The sequence below is a fragment of the Nanorana parkeri genome, unplaced genomic scaffold (genome assembly GCF_000935625.1).
Source record: "Nanorana parkeri isolate BGI_ZX_2015 unplaced genomic scaffold, ASM93562v1 scaffold987, whole genome shotgun sequence".
NCBI classification, from domain to species: Eukaryota; Metazoa; Chordata; class Amphibia; order Anura; family Dicroglossidae; genus Nanorana; species Nanorana parkeri.
This window is the reverse complement of record NW_017307255.1, coordinates 220,458-236,652: the sequence shown is the minus strand read 5'-3', so window position 1 is coordinate 236,652 and position 16,195 is coordinate 220,458. Positions and strand designations below refer to the sequence as shown.

General features: G+C 40.5%; 1 protein-coding gene across 1 annotated transcript in view; it reads right to left on the bottom strand.

The window, feature by feature from the left end:
• The window catches only part of ELL3 (elongation factor for RNA polymerase II 3), a 95,344-nt gene that overhangs the window by 7,483 nt on the left and 71,666 nt on the right, over positions 1-16,195 (bottom strand). Inside the window, exons 5-9 of the mRNA XM_018566909.1 lie at positions 15,637-15,896; positions 10,305-10,429; positions 9,192-9,309; positions 8,022-8,463; positions 5,680-5,737 (exon numbers count right to left, since the gene is read on the bottom strand). Of these exons, the coding sequence (XP_018422411.1) occupies positions 5,680-5,737; positions 8,022-8,463; positions 9,192-9,309; positions 10,305-10,429; positions 15,637-15,896 (1,003 nt within the window). The remainder of the gene's footprint in view (positions 1-5,679; positions 5,738-8,021; positions 8,464-9,191; positions 9,310-10,304; positions 10,430-15,636; positions 15,897-16,195) is intronic.

Below are 16,195 nucleotides of genomic sequence, written 5' to 3'. Positions count from 1 at the left end.
AGGAATGGTGTCTGCCTATGCTGAGACCCCCCTTATCTGCCCATGCTGAGACCCTCCTTATCTGCCCCTGCTGAGACCCTCCTTATCTGGAGGGGGCCCCACTGAGATCCGGTCCTGAGCCCCCCACTGGAGGAATAGTGTCCGCACCTGCCCCTGCTGAGACCCTCGGCACCTGCCCCTGCTGAGACCCTCCGCACCTGCCCCTGCTGAGACCCTCCGCACCTGCCCCTGCTGAGACCCTCTGCACCTGCCCCTGCTGCCCATTAACGTGTGTACGGGTGATGTCCCACAGGGATCAGACTGTGTGCGATGGCTGATCCCGGAGATGTTGTTGTGTAAGCGTCATTTTAACTGCCCAGTGTGCCATTCATTGATTCTGGTCTGAGGTCTGCCGCACATTCTGCCATTTAGCTCACTTTCCAAATCTCCTATATTGGTCTAGATTTTTAAATAATTATCCTACCAATTCCCTGGCAATTTATCTTTTAGTGAATTGGCCCATTATTTAAAAATAGTGTGGAGAAATAATTTCTGTATCATAGGAATGTTTATGTGGGTGGGGCTTGTATATGGGTGGAGCACAGGGGGCCCCATAATCTTGTATTGCCTGGGGGCCCCATGTGTTGTCAGTCCACCCCTAATTTGACCTGTAGTTGACTTAATTCTTACCTGCATTTGACCAGCTTCAGGCAAGTTCTGTGTTCCTTTAGACTTGTAAGAAAATTCAAAACCTGCTTGAAGTGAATGACAGCCCATCAGCACTGGCCTTAAAGGGGCAGGACTGTCAAAAAGCATTTTACCGATGTGTGCAGAAAGCAGCTAAGTAAATTCTAAAATATGAATTTAAGAAGCTTCTATCTACAGCTGCAAAGAGAATGGAGGGTCCGTTTACTTGCAATCGTACCTTTCGGTTTCCTTACGATCTGCTGCGTTGCCATCTGTTTTTCAACGGATGCTAATGGGAGGCCACCGAAAATTGAATGGGTATGAAGGGGGCTAGTTCACACCGGATCCATTGCATTACATTGCGCTGGAAAAAAAAGTAGTGCATGTTCTACCTATTTTCAGCACAACACAACGTAAAGCAACACAATGCAGCAGTGAGAACTAGCCCCATCCACACCATTCATTTTTCAGTGCCCTTCAGTTAGCATCCGTTTAAAAACGAATTGCAACAGAACGCATCGCAACGCTACAAATCCAATGTGAATGGGCCCCAAGATCTTATAATCGTACAGAGTATCTGTATTTCCATATTAGAGCTTTCATATTGAACGCACCATAAACACTTTGTTTCCACACATAGTTTATTAAGAGTGTATACATTATTCAAGCACATTTTTGCATTCATATGTATTAATCAGTCAGAGTCATATTCATGTTTCTCATTGTTATCTTTGTTGATGCAAAGGCCAAGGGGAAATGTCACAGCACACGTTCCTAAACTTTGCTCTTTTCTATATGCAGCCATATAATCATTTACTACCTGTGTGCAAACATACTAAAGATCCAACCATTATCCTAGAGACATGCACAGATATGACTGCTATTCTAAGCTTAACATCTTACAAGTACAAAACACAATCCTGTTTGACGTTTGTTGTATCACCGTATACAAAGAAGACATCTGGCCCAATGCTAGAAAACCTGCATCTTTGTTGTATCCTACTGCACCAAGTTTTTTAAATGAAGATCAGAACTGTACTAAAAACATTCAATATATGGAGAGTGAAATTATATTTCTATACCATTTTCTTTGTGTGTAAGATGGTAAAAAGCTTCGTAGCTTCCTATGTCTCCTCTCTGCCTCCAGGATGGACAGTGAGCCAGTATAATTGTCTCTGTCCAGGGAGCACGGAGCTGAACTAAGAAACGGTAAACTGTCCCACGGGGTTTGTATGGTGTAAATGGCTTGTTAAAATGACAAATCCTTTGGCAGGTAAACAGTAAACATTTGTACTTCAACTATGTGTTATGCTGTTGACCTAAAATCCCGCTTCATTTTATTTAGTCATTCTGTAGTTGACTTGCTTGTATGGTTTTGGTCACTGTCATTCTGCATTCTCCGTCCATCTTTCAGTTCAACCAAAGGACTAATGTCTTGACTTCCTCATTTGGAATGTTCTGATATACAGTATAATGTATGTCCTCTACAACGGAGATAAAACTCCAGGGTTCTGCGGGAGAATATCATTCTTATATCTTTATGTCTGGCTGTAAAACAACATAATGGGCTTTTGCCAGATGTAACCAGGTCATGTCATCCATACAGTTCTCTATGATCTTCATTAGTTAAAACTACATTCTTGCAGAAGTCTTGGGAGAGATCCAGATACTCTTTGAAGCTACGTAAAGAAGCTTTTTATTAAACCTTTTGCAGAGTTTTTCACTCATAGCTGGGTTATAGACACTGACCTGACCTGCCCAGAGGCAGGTCTGCTATCCTCAACTGTTGTTCGGGAGTTCATGGAAAGATTTTGACACTTACAAAATTTTATTTTCCACATTTACAAAATGACGTACTCCAATGTGGCCACTGGATGGCGCTGTCCAGTTGTTCCTGAAAAGTTACTATCTATGCTGGGCAAATATATATTTATATACACACACACACACACACACACATCTGTATGGTAAATTGTACATATTGATCAAATAAGACAGTGCGGGTCTTGATAACCTAATATCTGTTACCTTAGAACATTAAAACAGGTATTTGAAAAATAATAGCAAATTATATTGCAGCAAGCCATACAACTTTTTATATAAGAACAGTAAGAATCCGATCTACTGTGACATTAAACTCCTGTCCTATACCTGACGTATAGATTCAGTTCAGAGCTTTTCAGAGACCATTAGACCAGTCACATCAGTTAATTCTCCTAAAGAGCTTACAGCCTATTGTCTCTGTAACAATCATGCACACACAGCAGAGCAAATTACATATAAACAAAGCTAATCTATCGGCATGTTTTTACAGTTGTAGCAGAAAAATGGAACACCTGGCGGAAATCTATTTAAAAACAAGGGGAACATGTAGATGGTGTCCTTGGAGGGTGTCAAACCACAAATCCCAGTGCTGCATGGCAAGCATCCTACCCACCTTGTCACAGTGTGCATGTTAAGATTGTTTAATAAGAAAGTGTAAAGCAGATGTGTAAAGTGTAATAACCGAGAGAAAATATGGAATTCAGGAGCCAGGCTGTCCAAATCCAGGAGCCAACAGGATTGTTTAGGAGTCTGCTCCATTGGCAACAACAAGAGAAAACCTCAAAAGTTAGGTGCCAACTGTCATTTTTAAGGAGCATTGGCTACCTGGCTCCTGGGATTTACCCAGCGCTGTCTTAAAGTGTATGTCTGGGCAAAATAAAAATAAAAATGCAGTATATCTGCAGTACATGCACATTCCCTATGTGTTGTCTCTTCTAAAAAATAGCAAATACAAAAAATATACGTTGATCTGCCAGAAGTCCGATGAGCTCCTAACTTCCTGTTCTGGGCCAACAACACTGCCTCTGCTGCAATGCAATCCCAACCAGTGTTGTGCCTGGTTCCCATCTGCTGGACTGCAGAAGGTTGAAAGTTTTCTGTAGTCCTGCAGAGGAAGGGTGGGCAACATGCTTGGGATTTCAGAGTAGCAGAGGGGGAAAGTGGAAGGTTTTCTGTAGTCCAGCAGAGGAAGGGGGGGCAACATGCTTGTGATTTCAGAGTAGCAGAGGGGGAAAGTGGAAGGTTTTCTGTAGTCCAGCAGAGGAAGGGGGGGCAACATGCTTGTGATTTCAGAGTAGCAGAGGGGGAAAGTGGAAGGTTTTCTGTAGTCCAGCAGAGGAAGGGTGGACAACATGCTTGGGATTTCTGAGTAGCAGAGGCACAGTGTTGTTAGTTTGAGAAACATGAAATTACACATTTAAAAATAATAATAATAGTAAGAAATGTGATTGAAATACAATAATGCATAAACAATGGGCCTCGTGTTTCCTCTGTATGTAGCTGCCTCTACAGCTGTGCTATATATTTATACCTAATAGCTGCATAGAATCGGAGGCCTCATATGTTAACAGGATAATATATGCTGTGACTTTACAACTCTTTAAATGAACTCTAAGCGCCCTGCACCAAACAATGATTTATATTTTTATTTCGAGGGATGCGTTATTGTCACTGCAAATGATCTGCTTAGCAAATCAGTCATTTTCATTACCAATATACTAGAAATGGTAATAGTAAATGGTGCTTGACTTTAGGTTACTTTGGCGAGCAAAATGTATCAATAGCCAACATTAGTCTGATTGAACATAGAGACAAACAGAGTACCTGTTATCTCTAAAGACAATTTTGCAGATAGAGACAAGCTCAGTGCCCCATCTGTGCAGCTCCTCAGCATTGGTAGAGTTAAGCTGCTGTGTGTGTATAATGTGCCAGGAGACTTATCTCCTTATGCATACTGTGCTTAACCTTGAAATTACTTGTCACCAGCCAAGGGGGTCTCCTAGCAAGGTTAATGAACGTAACTAGCAAGGCAGCTGGTGCACAGTGCGCACACAGGGAGTATAGCGAGTTTATTTTTATTCCAATTGTTTTTTATTTTTGCTAAAACAGTGAATGTTAGACTTCCATATTCTAGGCCACGGGCTTACTGTTTTGCAAAAATGTTGACAATTTCATTTCTGTGTGCTTTAAGGTACAGAACTGAAGTTGAAATTCTGTTTCAAAATGTGCATTGAGCTAGATGATAATATATTGTCCTGGTGCCCAACCTTAAATTGTAAGCTCTCATGGGCAAGGCCCTCCTTACTATCTTGTCTTGATTTGTACTGTAACTGTAATGTCTCCCTTATATTGTAAAGCACTGCACTGTTGGTGCTATATAAATCCTGAATAATAATAATGTAGTGCGGCCCTCAGACCCCAGCAGTCAAGCCGGGAAATGTTGATTTGTGCAGAAGATACAAAGGCAGGCATCCCTGGTAGTCTGATTTAACATCACCCCAGTCGGTGACCTCTCTTCCTGCAGCATATCCTCAGTCTCTAATCACTGCTGTAGCATTACCTTAGTCTCTGAGCATCTTCGGTAATATGTACAGTATGCTGTCTTTTTGTAGCATTATACATACAGGATATTATGTACAGCTCCCTTTGGTAATGTCAGGGGCCTCAGATGAGGCTCCCTATACTTCATAAGCTGACCAGCACTGATGTAGACGCAAGCATTTGCCAAAGGGTTTGCTTCACAATATCCCACACTGCAGCAAAGATATTGAAATGCTTGCCCCTTCCATTGCTTTGAGAAATGTACTAATGGCATGGTATATGCAAAACAAAATCTCATAGCTAGAATCTGGATCTACTTAGGGCAGGATTTCCCACAAGGCCAACCTTGTGGCAGCAGGGCGTATAGGGGCAGCAGGGGTGTGGAATTCCTATCTCCTGATGCCCAGAATATGCAGTTCTGGGCGCTGGGTTTGGCACAGTAGAGAGAGTAAATACGGCACTGGATCTACTGCAGAATCCTTATTTTGGCATATTTAGGATGAAACGTTTTAGATAATCTTTGCTGCATTAGGACATAAATTCCAAAGAAATCTCTCTTAAGACTGTAATGTTGTATTACCCAATAATTGTTTTTGTTTCTTTTTGCACCTCACACAGCAAAGCAAAAAGTATTTACTGGAAACTTACTTCAAGTAATCTGGAACCTCTTCAGAAGGTAGGGCTGGCTCCGAAACTTCATCTTTTTCTAACAAAAAAAAAAAGGACAATATATGATATATACAAAAAATGCTGGAATGCACACATAATATTTTTCCCTTTTGAAGCTACATGGCCACTTCACATTAACTTCTGATTCTCTTCCCACTTTTGTTTACACAGAGGGAAGCCAATAATTAACAGAGCTCCATTATATCTGAGAGAAGGTTCCTTGGTACTAGAGTTCACGAGACACTGGGGCTGTAAGCTTACAATATAATTCTATTGTGAGACTGCAGCCCCAGTGTCTCATGAACCCTAGTACCAAGGAACCTTCTCTCACATATAATGTCCTGATTCTGGGGAGAAATTGCAGTAATCCCATATAACTATGGCTAGGCTGTGGACATTTATTATTTACCTATTCTTAAAAAAGCAGTAAATGAGCTTTAAAACAAGACCTTTTGGAACTTGGCAGCTGCAGGCACGCTACAGAGATTCATTCCCAACGTTCACAGCAGAACCTCTGGCGCTTTGTCTTAGCAGTTCAGTTTACCCTACTCTCCTCTTCGAGCAGTAACTTAGCAGACTTCTAGTCTTCTAATGTCTAATGTACATACAGAGCTGAGGTTCTGGGAGAGTGAGAGAGCATGGTAAGCTGAGCTGCCGAGGGAAAGATGTGGAAACATTCAATATTTCTGTGAACATTGAGAATGGACTTTTCCTCAGTGCCTTCAGCTAGAGGTCAGTGAGAACTTTTATTAATGCTCATTTACTGTTTGATAAATATAAGTATATTTTTAAAAGCCCATAGTCATGCCACAGTTACACTTTAGAAGGATTTCTCAACTTTCTGTTCTCTGAAACGTGTTCTCTGGTGTCCATATTTCCTTAATTGAGCAACACTAAAGAATGTCACCTAAAGAGTTAATCTGTTCATTTCTGAGAGCTCTAGGATTAATTGTGAAGAGGCTTTTAAGGCTCTCTGTGAAGCAACATGCACATTTTTATCATCTCTCCATCAGCATATATTTGCTTTGGAACAAAGCAGGGTACAGGTGTGCAGTTCGTACAGCACTCTGCAAGAAGCAACAGAACAGCTCAATGTAACATACAATAGCCACCTAAAATAGATACTTCTCAGGAAACATTGCAGTCTATATAATGTCATTTAAAAATGTCATCGCACAAGTTGGACTGGATGCATTTAGAGTCAGTTTGCAAAAGAAAACTCATATTTGTTTATTTGTGGTTTATAGAATTACTGCATTTTTCTGTCTTTCTGTGCCCCTGGATTTTTGAAGCTATTCCTTCATAAAGGATGTTGGGGGATGAAGATACTCTATCATCAAGTAAAAAGAGAAAGAACAAATAATGTAAATAAACATATGTAGCACATTTATTTTATATATTGAATTCAAAACTATATGCATTACATTGATTTTCAGAGTCACGTGGCGGAAATAATTTGTCATTTAATGCTCACCTAGGGCATGGTCAGAAAGGCTTTTTGATTGCCATATTTTTTAATATACAGGGGCACTGTGCAGAGGGATTATTACTCCCTCTGTGCCTGACACATAAATGCATATTGTCATTATAAAAAATTAAAAACAAAAGTGATTGATGTGTCTATACAGTGATACACAGCTAATAGGTAAAAATAAGACTTCCCGGCTTCTCTGTAAATCTTACACAAACTGGTGCTCACATTCTCCTAATATGTGTCCTACTGGTTAGCAATTGTCAGGAAGAGAATAAACAGTATACCTTCAATTACATTGCCACCTCCCATTGTCCTACTTGAACATTAATAACCTAATCCCCGTAATGATACCAACAACAACATACATAAAGCCTTCCAAGACTCTTTCCTTAGCTACATCACTAACCTCATCTCAGAATATTACCAACCCATCCTCCCCACTTTTCCCAGAACCTCCTGCGCTCTAGTTCCTTTATCACCAACCCCATGCTCTTCCAGGATTTCTTCTGAGCCTCTCCCATCTTCTAGAACTCCATACCCCAATATTTCTGGCTATCTCTTATTCCTACTCCTACCTGAAAACTCATCTCTTCAGGCAAGCCTATCTAAAGATATTCATCTCTTCTACCTAACAACTGAAATGTTACCTTACCAACTTTCTTTCTGTATCACTTTTCCTTCTCTTTTAGATTGTAAGCTGTCACAAGCAGAACCTTCTTACCCCTCCTGTCTGGAATTGTAATGTAACTGTACTGTCTCTATTTATATGTATAGTGCTGCGCAAACTGTTGGGTCTATATAAATCCTGAATAATAATAATAATAATAATAATAATAGCAACATGTACCTTCTGGAGATGTGAGGCACCTTTCCAACAGGATAGCTTCCTCTTCCCAGTCTTCTTCTTCCTCCTCTTCACTTGATTCATGTTCTCTCTTTCCTTCTTTTAGCCAACCTGGTCTGTTGTCCATTAGAGGTGCTGGATTTGTAGAAACTCTATGCTTGACTTTGCCAGTCTGTGACCCATCACATGTTTTTGTGCGTTTGTGCATTTCTGTGTGTAAAGTTCGTTCTGTGCTGTGCTTTTTGATTCTTTGTGCTGGAAAGACTCTGTGTTTCTCAGACACAGGGGGCAGTTTTTTGGCACTCTCAGAGCCAGTCCGATGCCTAGAGTTCACATGCGTGTTGCATGAAGAGCTGGAGTGTTGTTCAGAAGGATCACCATCCAATGATGATTTTATTCTTTTGCAGTTGTTATTTTCTGTGGTATTAACTCCCGCCGGACGTTTCTTAGAACAATAACATGAACCAAGCAAATCAGGTAAACTATATGGCATGTAACAATATATACACATTCATAGAAGTTGGGTCTATACATGGACAGCTCATGTGTAAGCCTAAAAGGTGTTCATTTCTAAAGTGTTCACAAATATAAAGGTAATGGTAATCTGTATGTACCTGTAAAATGAGGATGGACTATTATTAGGAAGTCATATACTGTATGTGTGTTGGGACAAAATGCCCCCCAATCATTATGGAGACATTCCTGCCTTTACCAAGACAACACCCCCTGCCCATCCTGAAATTCCTGCCTAAACCTTTACAATCTCCCACTTAGGCTAAGCCAAGACATTCTGCCAAGCTACCCCATCGATGACGAACTGTCCTACTCACACGGGGACAGCTGTAAGCTATGCAATGGTAAGGCCAGTGTTACATTTTTAGAGCATCCTAACAGTTTAGCTTTCAGAGTTCTCTATAATCAGAATGAGGTATTATATGTATCTGTTTTCAGAATGACATGCATGTCAAGGAGAGGATAAGGCATGAGTAAATAGTCGCTAGATATAATAACTAAACCTTGGAACATATGGAAATGCTGGGGATTGAGGTGGAATGTTTCTTAAAATATACTGTCATAAATGTAATGTATGCTATATTCACTGCATCCGCCCAGAAAACTGATTGTATAACTTTAGCACAATGCTTGTGTCAGCTATGGAGATATAGCACTTACAGCATCAGGAGGCCTCGTCCTTGCATTGTGGTGAGAGGATGGCAGGCTATGCTGTGTTCTGTCCCTCTCGGCTGGTGCCTGGCCATTCAGTGATAAGGAGCTATTTGGGTGTTTCCTACTGCATGGTGAAATGACAAAGGAAAATATTTAAACTTTAGATTAAGAGTTTTATTATATTATTAATACTTCATTCATTTTTTTTAAATCTATTTCACTGTACTTGATGATTTACAATACATGATAAATAATTATGTCAATACATGATAAAAATAACGTAATGATAATCAATACATGATAAAAATGTATACACCTTACAAAGTATTATATCTTATTTCACATTGAACAAAGAAGAGGATAAGGATCACCAGCAATGTCATTAAGTATGTCCATTTTATTTGGACAAAGGCACAGTGAAAACAGTCAACGTTTCGGGGCCACGCAGGGTCCCTTCATCAGGGCAAAGGATGTCACATGTCACATCCTTTGCCCTGATAAAAGGGACCCTGCATGGCCCCAAAACGTTGGCTGTTTTCACTGTGCCTTTGTCCAAATAAAATGGACATACTTAATTACATTGCTGAGTGCTGGTGATCCTTATCCTCTTTTTTGTGTCTGCACGGCTCCATCCGTGGTCATCACTGCGAGCACCAATTTTCTTACGGGCCGGGAGCATTGTGAGGAATGCGGAGGGACTCTGTGTTCATTTATTTCACATTGAACAACACTTTAAACAAACCAATTTATAAACCATCCACAGGGCCCTCCTTATTCCAGCTGGTAATAAAGATTCAGCTTGTGATACTGACACATCGTCCAGAGAGCCCAGTGCACATGTAAAGCTAACAAAGATTATTTTATCACAGTCTCGGACAAAGTTTCTCTCTAGTGCTTCGGGGATGCAGCTACAAATTATGTTTGAAAAGATGGGAATGAAAGAAATCTACTTTAGATTGGCCAAAGACCAATAATTTTGCTTTAACTTGTACTAGTAAAGTGACATTTATATTGCCATAGACAACACCCATGTTTTCTTTCACAATAGCATTATGAGTCAGGTGTAACACAAAATATTTTTATGATTGCTATTACTAGTTATAAAACTGTCCTTCATACCTTGAAAGAATACCTGCTAAGTGCTGCCTCTCCTCTGGAGTATAACCCAACCAGTCCTTCTGTACCTGGCCGTACAGGTCTTCTTTCAGACTATACTTGCTATCTTTAGGGTTCTGTTGTCCTACCTGGAATATGTAAGAACAAATAATTGAACGTTTGTCTTTGAATTTCTCCCTCCACATAGAGTAAGAGGTGGTTTACCCTCAAAAATCAAATACATTTAGGTTATTAAAGTTACATATATGAAGCCAAAGAAGAGAAAGGTTATGTCAGATATGGGAAAGTTATACACTGCCACAGAAGAAGAACTTCCTTTTATTAAAGAAGCTGACCCAGAAAAAGAATAAGAAAAGAGGACTTCGCAGCTCCTGATCGGAATACTTGTTCCAAGTCAGTGGGGTTTATTATTAAAGGAAAATAGGCTGTTCACTTTGCCAGATAATTTTTTCCTTAGCTTAGTAAATGTGGTGAAAATTCTCCCTGCCCCAACCAACAATTTGCAGTCTCCCTCAAAAGCAGTTAAACTAAGAGGTCATTCATGAAAGAGAGTTTGAACATCTGTAAAGTTTTTCAAGTATCTACTAGTATCCTTCTAGTGAAGCCCTTAGGGATGTTAGCAGTGCTTCTTTTAGTCTACTTTGGCAGCAGACGCATACTATTTAGTATACATTAACCCATGTGTATCCTAGAATTGCTACTTGCACACTTTAAAAGGGATGTGAAATGTTGTATTCAGTTGATCTAAAAAGGGAAAAGTTGGCCAACTCACCAAATTGCAGACAGAATCTTTTCTCAACCTACCTCAACAGTGGCACATTATACAAAGTATATCAACATGACCCTGAGTTTCAGGGGTATGTGCATTTACGTTCGCTGGCCAATGAACCACAATACATAAAATATCAGTGTGTTGCTGGATCTTTTTTTTTTCTCCAATTAGATGCTTAAAGAATCATCTCAGTATTCCATCCATCATTTCTACAGCATGAGAGACAATGAATGACACAACCAGGGAGAAATGTCCCTGATTCTGTAATACTGAACATGTAAAGGCTCTCAAGATAGATTGTAGGTTGACCAGAGAAAGAAAAATGATAAATGCTATGGCAAGTTTTCACTGTCATTAAAGTACCAAACAAGGTGCTAAAAGCACCCAATGGATCATATACTAAATATTGTGAAACAGTTCAACTATTAAAAGATCTTTCCACTATCTGATACATAGGCACACCATATCCTGTAATAATATGCAATGGCAAACTAATGGAAACAAAAAGACTCATCACCTGATATCTCAGCTTTACAATGGTTGTAGGGTGGAAGGGGTTACTCAAATTTCCAGCCTACATCACCTACTACAATACCATATTATATATCATACTTAAGGCTTGTGTGCTTCATTATTAAATACCCCAGCTGCAGATCGGAGCTCCACTTTGTTGCAAATGATACTGAATTTAACATTTATGCCAGATTTACTGCTTTATAAATATGCCCTTGTGTGTCCTAGTTGGAATCCTACCTAGGTTGCCAGCACTATAAGGCCCATTCCACAGAGGCATTCTGATAAGGTCTGCCTGTCAGTTTTTCAGGTGGATCTGATCGGAAGCCCAATGTTAGTTTATGGACAACCACATCTAAATGGATGTGCATCCACTTACATCCAGGTACCCCCGTGTCTGGCCAGGTCCAGAAAAACAAGTGGCTCAGAGTTCTATTTCACTAGGCCTGATTGGAGGTAATCTGATGTAAATGAAAACGTCTGTTTACATCAGACTCCCCATAGACCGACATGGGGTCTGCTAATTTCAGTTTTTTCACAAGATTGAATAAAAAATTGATTGGACACAGATGATGGTGACATCTGTTCTGATCGGCAGGGGATCCGTGCATGGATCCCCTCCTGATCGAACCGTTTGAAAGGGGCATTAGGCAAAAGTTCTAACTCAGTCATTTTGCAACCACTCGAAATTGATACAATTGTTATAGTATTGGATTATACACTGAGTGGCCAGATTATTATGACCACCCCATCAGTACTTCGTTGGGCCACATGATAACTCCACGAGATGACTTTGTTGGGCCGCCTCGTGACTCCACGAGATGTTGAAAGGTGATGCGAGGAATCTGACACTGCACTGTTGCCCGTCTGTTGTCTTGTGCCAGTCTTGCCACCCTGCGTTCTGCCCTAACATAGACTAGTCGCTGACGGCCACAATTCGCACGTTCAGACCCAGATTTTTTGGCTGACAGTCCAGTCTTTAAACACTTTAACAATGAGCCCCTCTTGAACATTTAACGAATTCTGCTGTTTTGCTGATACTCGCTCCATGGCTCCGAGCGCCAACAATCATCCCACGTTCAAAGGCTGTTAAATCGCGTTGTTTACCCATACCTTCAGAAAAAAATCACTTCTACTGTCGTGGTAAACAATCTGCTTCCCTATTTATAATGGTCTGGCCCTCTAGCAACTTCAGCGCAAACTTATAGCTAATTATAGCTAATTTGCCTACAAATGTCAGGTGGTCATAATAAACTGGCCACTCAGTGTAAACATTACACTATGGGAACCTTGAAATAACATAAAGTTCCTGGATTAAAGTCTCTTTTCCATCCCAGCATTTCCATGTGCACATTAAAGTGGGATTATTAAATAATTAGTAAAGTTCTGTTTGCAATTACACTTATGATGTATAAACAATCTAAAGCTCTACATTTTAGGGTGTATCTGGCTATTGTGATATTTGCATAATGGCAAGTTTTCTCAAGCAGTTGATTGGCAGCTCTCCAGCATAAGCTATTTTCATGTATTATGTGACCAGAGCATAATTTAGCTGCAGCTGAACATTTCTCATTTTTCATTCTTTTCACAAAGTCTTTCCTCATGTTTAAAGCTGAATAAAAGCCATATTTTTTTAAATTTAATCTTCAGAGGCGGGATGACAGTGTCTCCTGACAGCCACCCCCAAAATTAGTAAACTAACTGATCCTCTCAGGAGTCTCACGAGTCATAATGAGCTTACCCGGGAGGATGATGTCACTGCCCCCCCCTTTCCCCCACAGGGACACATGCTCCCCATACCCAGAATCCCCACTCTCTTGTCTGAGCAATGGAACATCAGATGACTAGGTATACCTTGCTGGGGAAAGGGCCGGTTTGAGCTGTCAGAAGGCACTGTCACTTTGTCCTGAATGGTGACAGTGTATCTTTAAATGCTGTCTGTGTCACTGTTAAAACATTTCACCTCAACTTCTATTCTGTCCTGTACACATCACCTGAGCAGGCAATGAGGGGAAAGTTCCTCATTAAGAACATAGACAGTAATAAACTCCTAATAGCCCTAAAACTTCCTCACCCCACTATTTTTTTTACCTATTCTGTCTGACACCCATCAAATAGACAGGAAGCAAGAAAACATCACTAATAAAAAAATCTAACAAAGCTCTAAAATTTCCAGCAGTTGAAGTAGAACTTGTCTATTGACAAAAATGTAGCAGGAAGGTTTTCTTATTAGAGAAGAGACATTTTATGTCTCTTCTGCAATAACATCTTCTTACCTTCCTCCTTGCAGACTTCTTTATTGTATACACTGAGCTGCACATGTTCAGTGTACAATGCTGGCATCTGCCAGGTGTTGGAAGTAATTAACTCCTGTGCGAATGTACGGGAGTTACATGATCCCAGGCCAGCCAATAAAGATGGCCGAACATGTTGAACCTGAAAGAAGAACAGGAGAAGATGTCTGTGGCACTGAAGGAGCTCAGAGACATAATTTTAGTAGTGGTGAGTATTGCTGAGTTTAGCTCTGCTCTAGGTATAAGGCTCCTTTACTCTATGGCATTTTTGGATGTATAGCCCAAGTGATTTGTTAAACTAAAAAATTGTACTGTATTGTGATTGACGTTAAATACTACTTACTGTAATTGCACAGATTTAACAGGCAGCAATAGAGGCATCCTCAGAATGTTATATGTGCACTGCATCATCTTTCTTAACACTCTCAAACATGCTGAAAACCACAAATCTCTATGACATTACATTTCCAGCCCTCTAGTTATCCCTAAATGAGTAAAAATGTAGAACACGTACACCTCCTCTAATGTTAGTTTAAAAGAAAAATGTATTTAGTTACCATTTATCTAAAAGAGATACAGTTGTGTTTCTAGGAGGATATGTATAGCAGAAAACTACAAGTCTCTAGAGAAGCAATCAATGTTGTAGTCATGCTCATTAATGATGTCAAAAGTGCAGTTAATAACAAGATGAATGGTAAGAGTAGGGAGTGGGTCTGCAGAGAGTCACAATACACAAAAGAGGCATTGAGACTTCTCATTATAGCTTTCAGCTTGTTTTACTTTATTAAAGCTGCAGCAATACCATCATGCATGGATGGTTTCTTTGTCCCAGAACCAAACTTTGAAAGGAGAGAGATTGAGATATATACCAATTCTGTTCTGGACCTAGGGTTATCCCTATAACGAGGCAGCCGGCAGCTGTTGCCTCAGATGGCATCTCTTTGGGTCACGTGGGGGGGCTGCTGGCAGTTCAGGGTGCCTGTCACCCACTTTCTGGCCAGAGCATCCCTGGTTGCTAAGGGCTGGGCGGGGAGATATATAATGGCCATACACATCTCTCCACACAGTTCTTAGCAACCTGGGAGGGTCTGCCTGGGGTCCTGCCAAGCTCCTGGTAGCCAAGGATATCAGGGAGCTGGGCAGGGCACTGGCCAGAGCCGGTGAGATGATCCACCCCCCCCAATCCCCTGTCTGGTCTTAGGCGGTGAAAAGGCTAGGGACACCCCTATCTGGACCCATACTATCTTCTTTTCCTGTTGCATTATTCATAATATAAAATAAAAGGCACCCCAAAAGCGAAAAGAGGAAACTCCTCATAATGGCCAGAGCAGGTGTGCAGCGCTAGAAACTCTAGAAAAGGAGTTTTACAAACAAAAATAGTCAGCATCTGCTAAAAACGGTAAGATTACTTTTTAGTGGTCTGAAACCAATAAAGATTTACCTTGGATGTTCATACATCAATTTGATAACTTTCAGTAAATAGGTTCTAGATGTTGGTCCCCCTCAAATTACCAGATGAGCACCTCTGGATCACCGGAAGTGCTGCCCACTTAAGCTTCAACTTGTAAATATATGCATTACAACACAGTATAGTCTACTGTTTTGTATCCATGATGTGGTGATGGCCTACCACCAATGAGAATTTTAAATCATTAACTCACATAATGTAACTCTCTAAATCATTAAACCATGTAACTCTCCATGACAATATATTTGTGATTTCTATGGAAATGGGCTCAATATTCATATGACATACCACATCCAGTGCAGACAATAGTTCTGTCTGATCTCTAGGGAAAGTGTTGGATTTTTCTAGGCGCAGAATGAGGTCATGTTTTCGGTATGGTTTCAAGGCCAGCAGTTGAATAAGCCACTCCTGCAGTGGTCTTCTTTCACCATTAACCCGGTTGCACTTTTTGGCTGCTGGTGTTAGAAATACAGGTGGACGGTGATTAGATGGGGAACCCTCTGTGTTGGATTCCATGCTCATTTTGTTTGGAATCTTGACACATTTACCTGGAAAAAACAAAATATGGTGAATAAAGAGTGCTTACAACTGGGGCAATACCATTATGACTTGTGAGTGGCTCTCAGCCAAGTGGTGGAGTCTAGAGTGAAGTAGGTTTAGGCTGGCCATACACTATACTGCACAATTTCCTTTAGATTTACCAAACCTATGTGATATGAATACAAACATGAACAAGCCATTCCAGTTGCCAGGCAGCTCATGGAACTACATAGTTGTTTGTAGATCTCTTCAAGGAGATTGTATAATCAGATTTTATAGAATATGGCCAGCATCAGAAAGACATAAA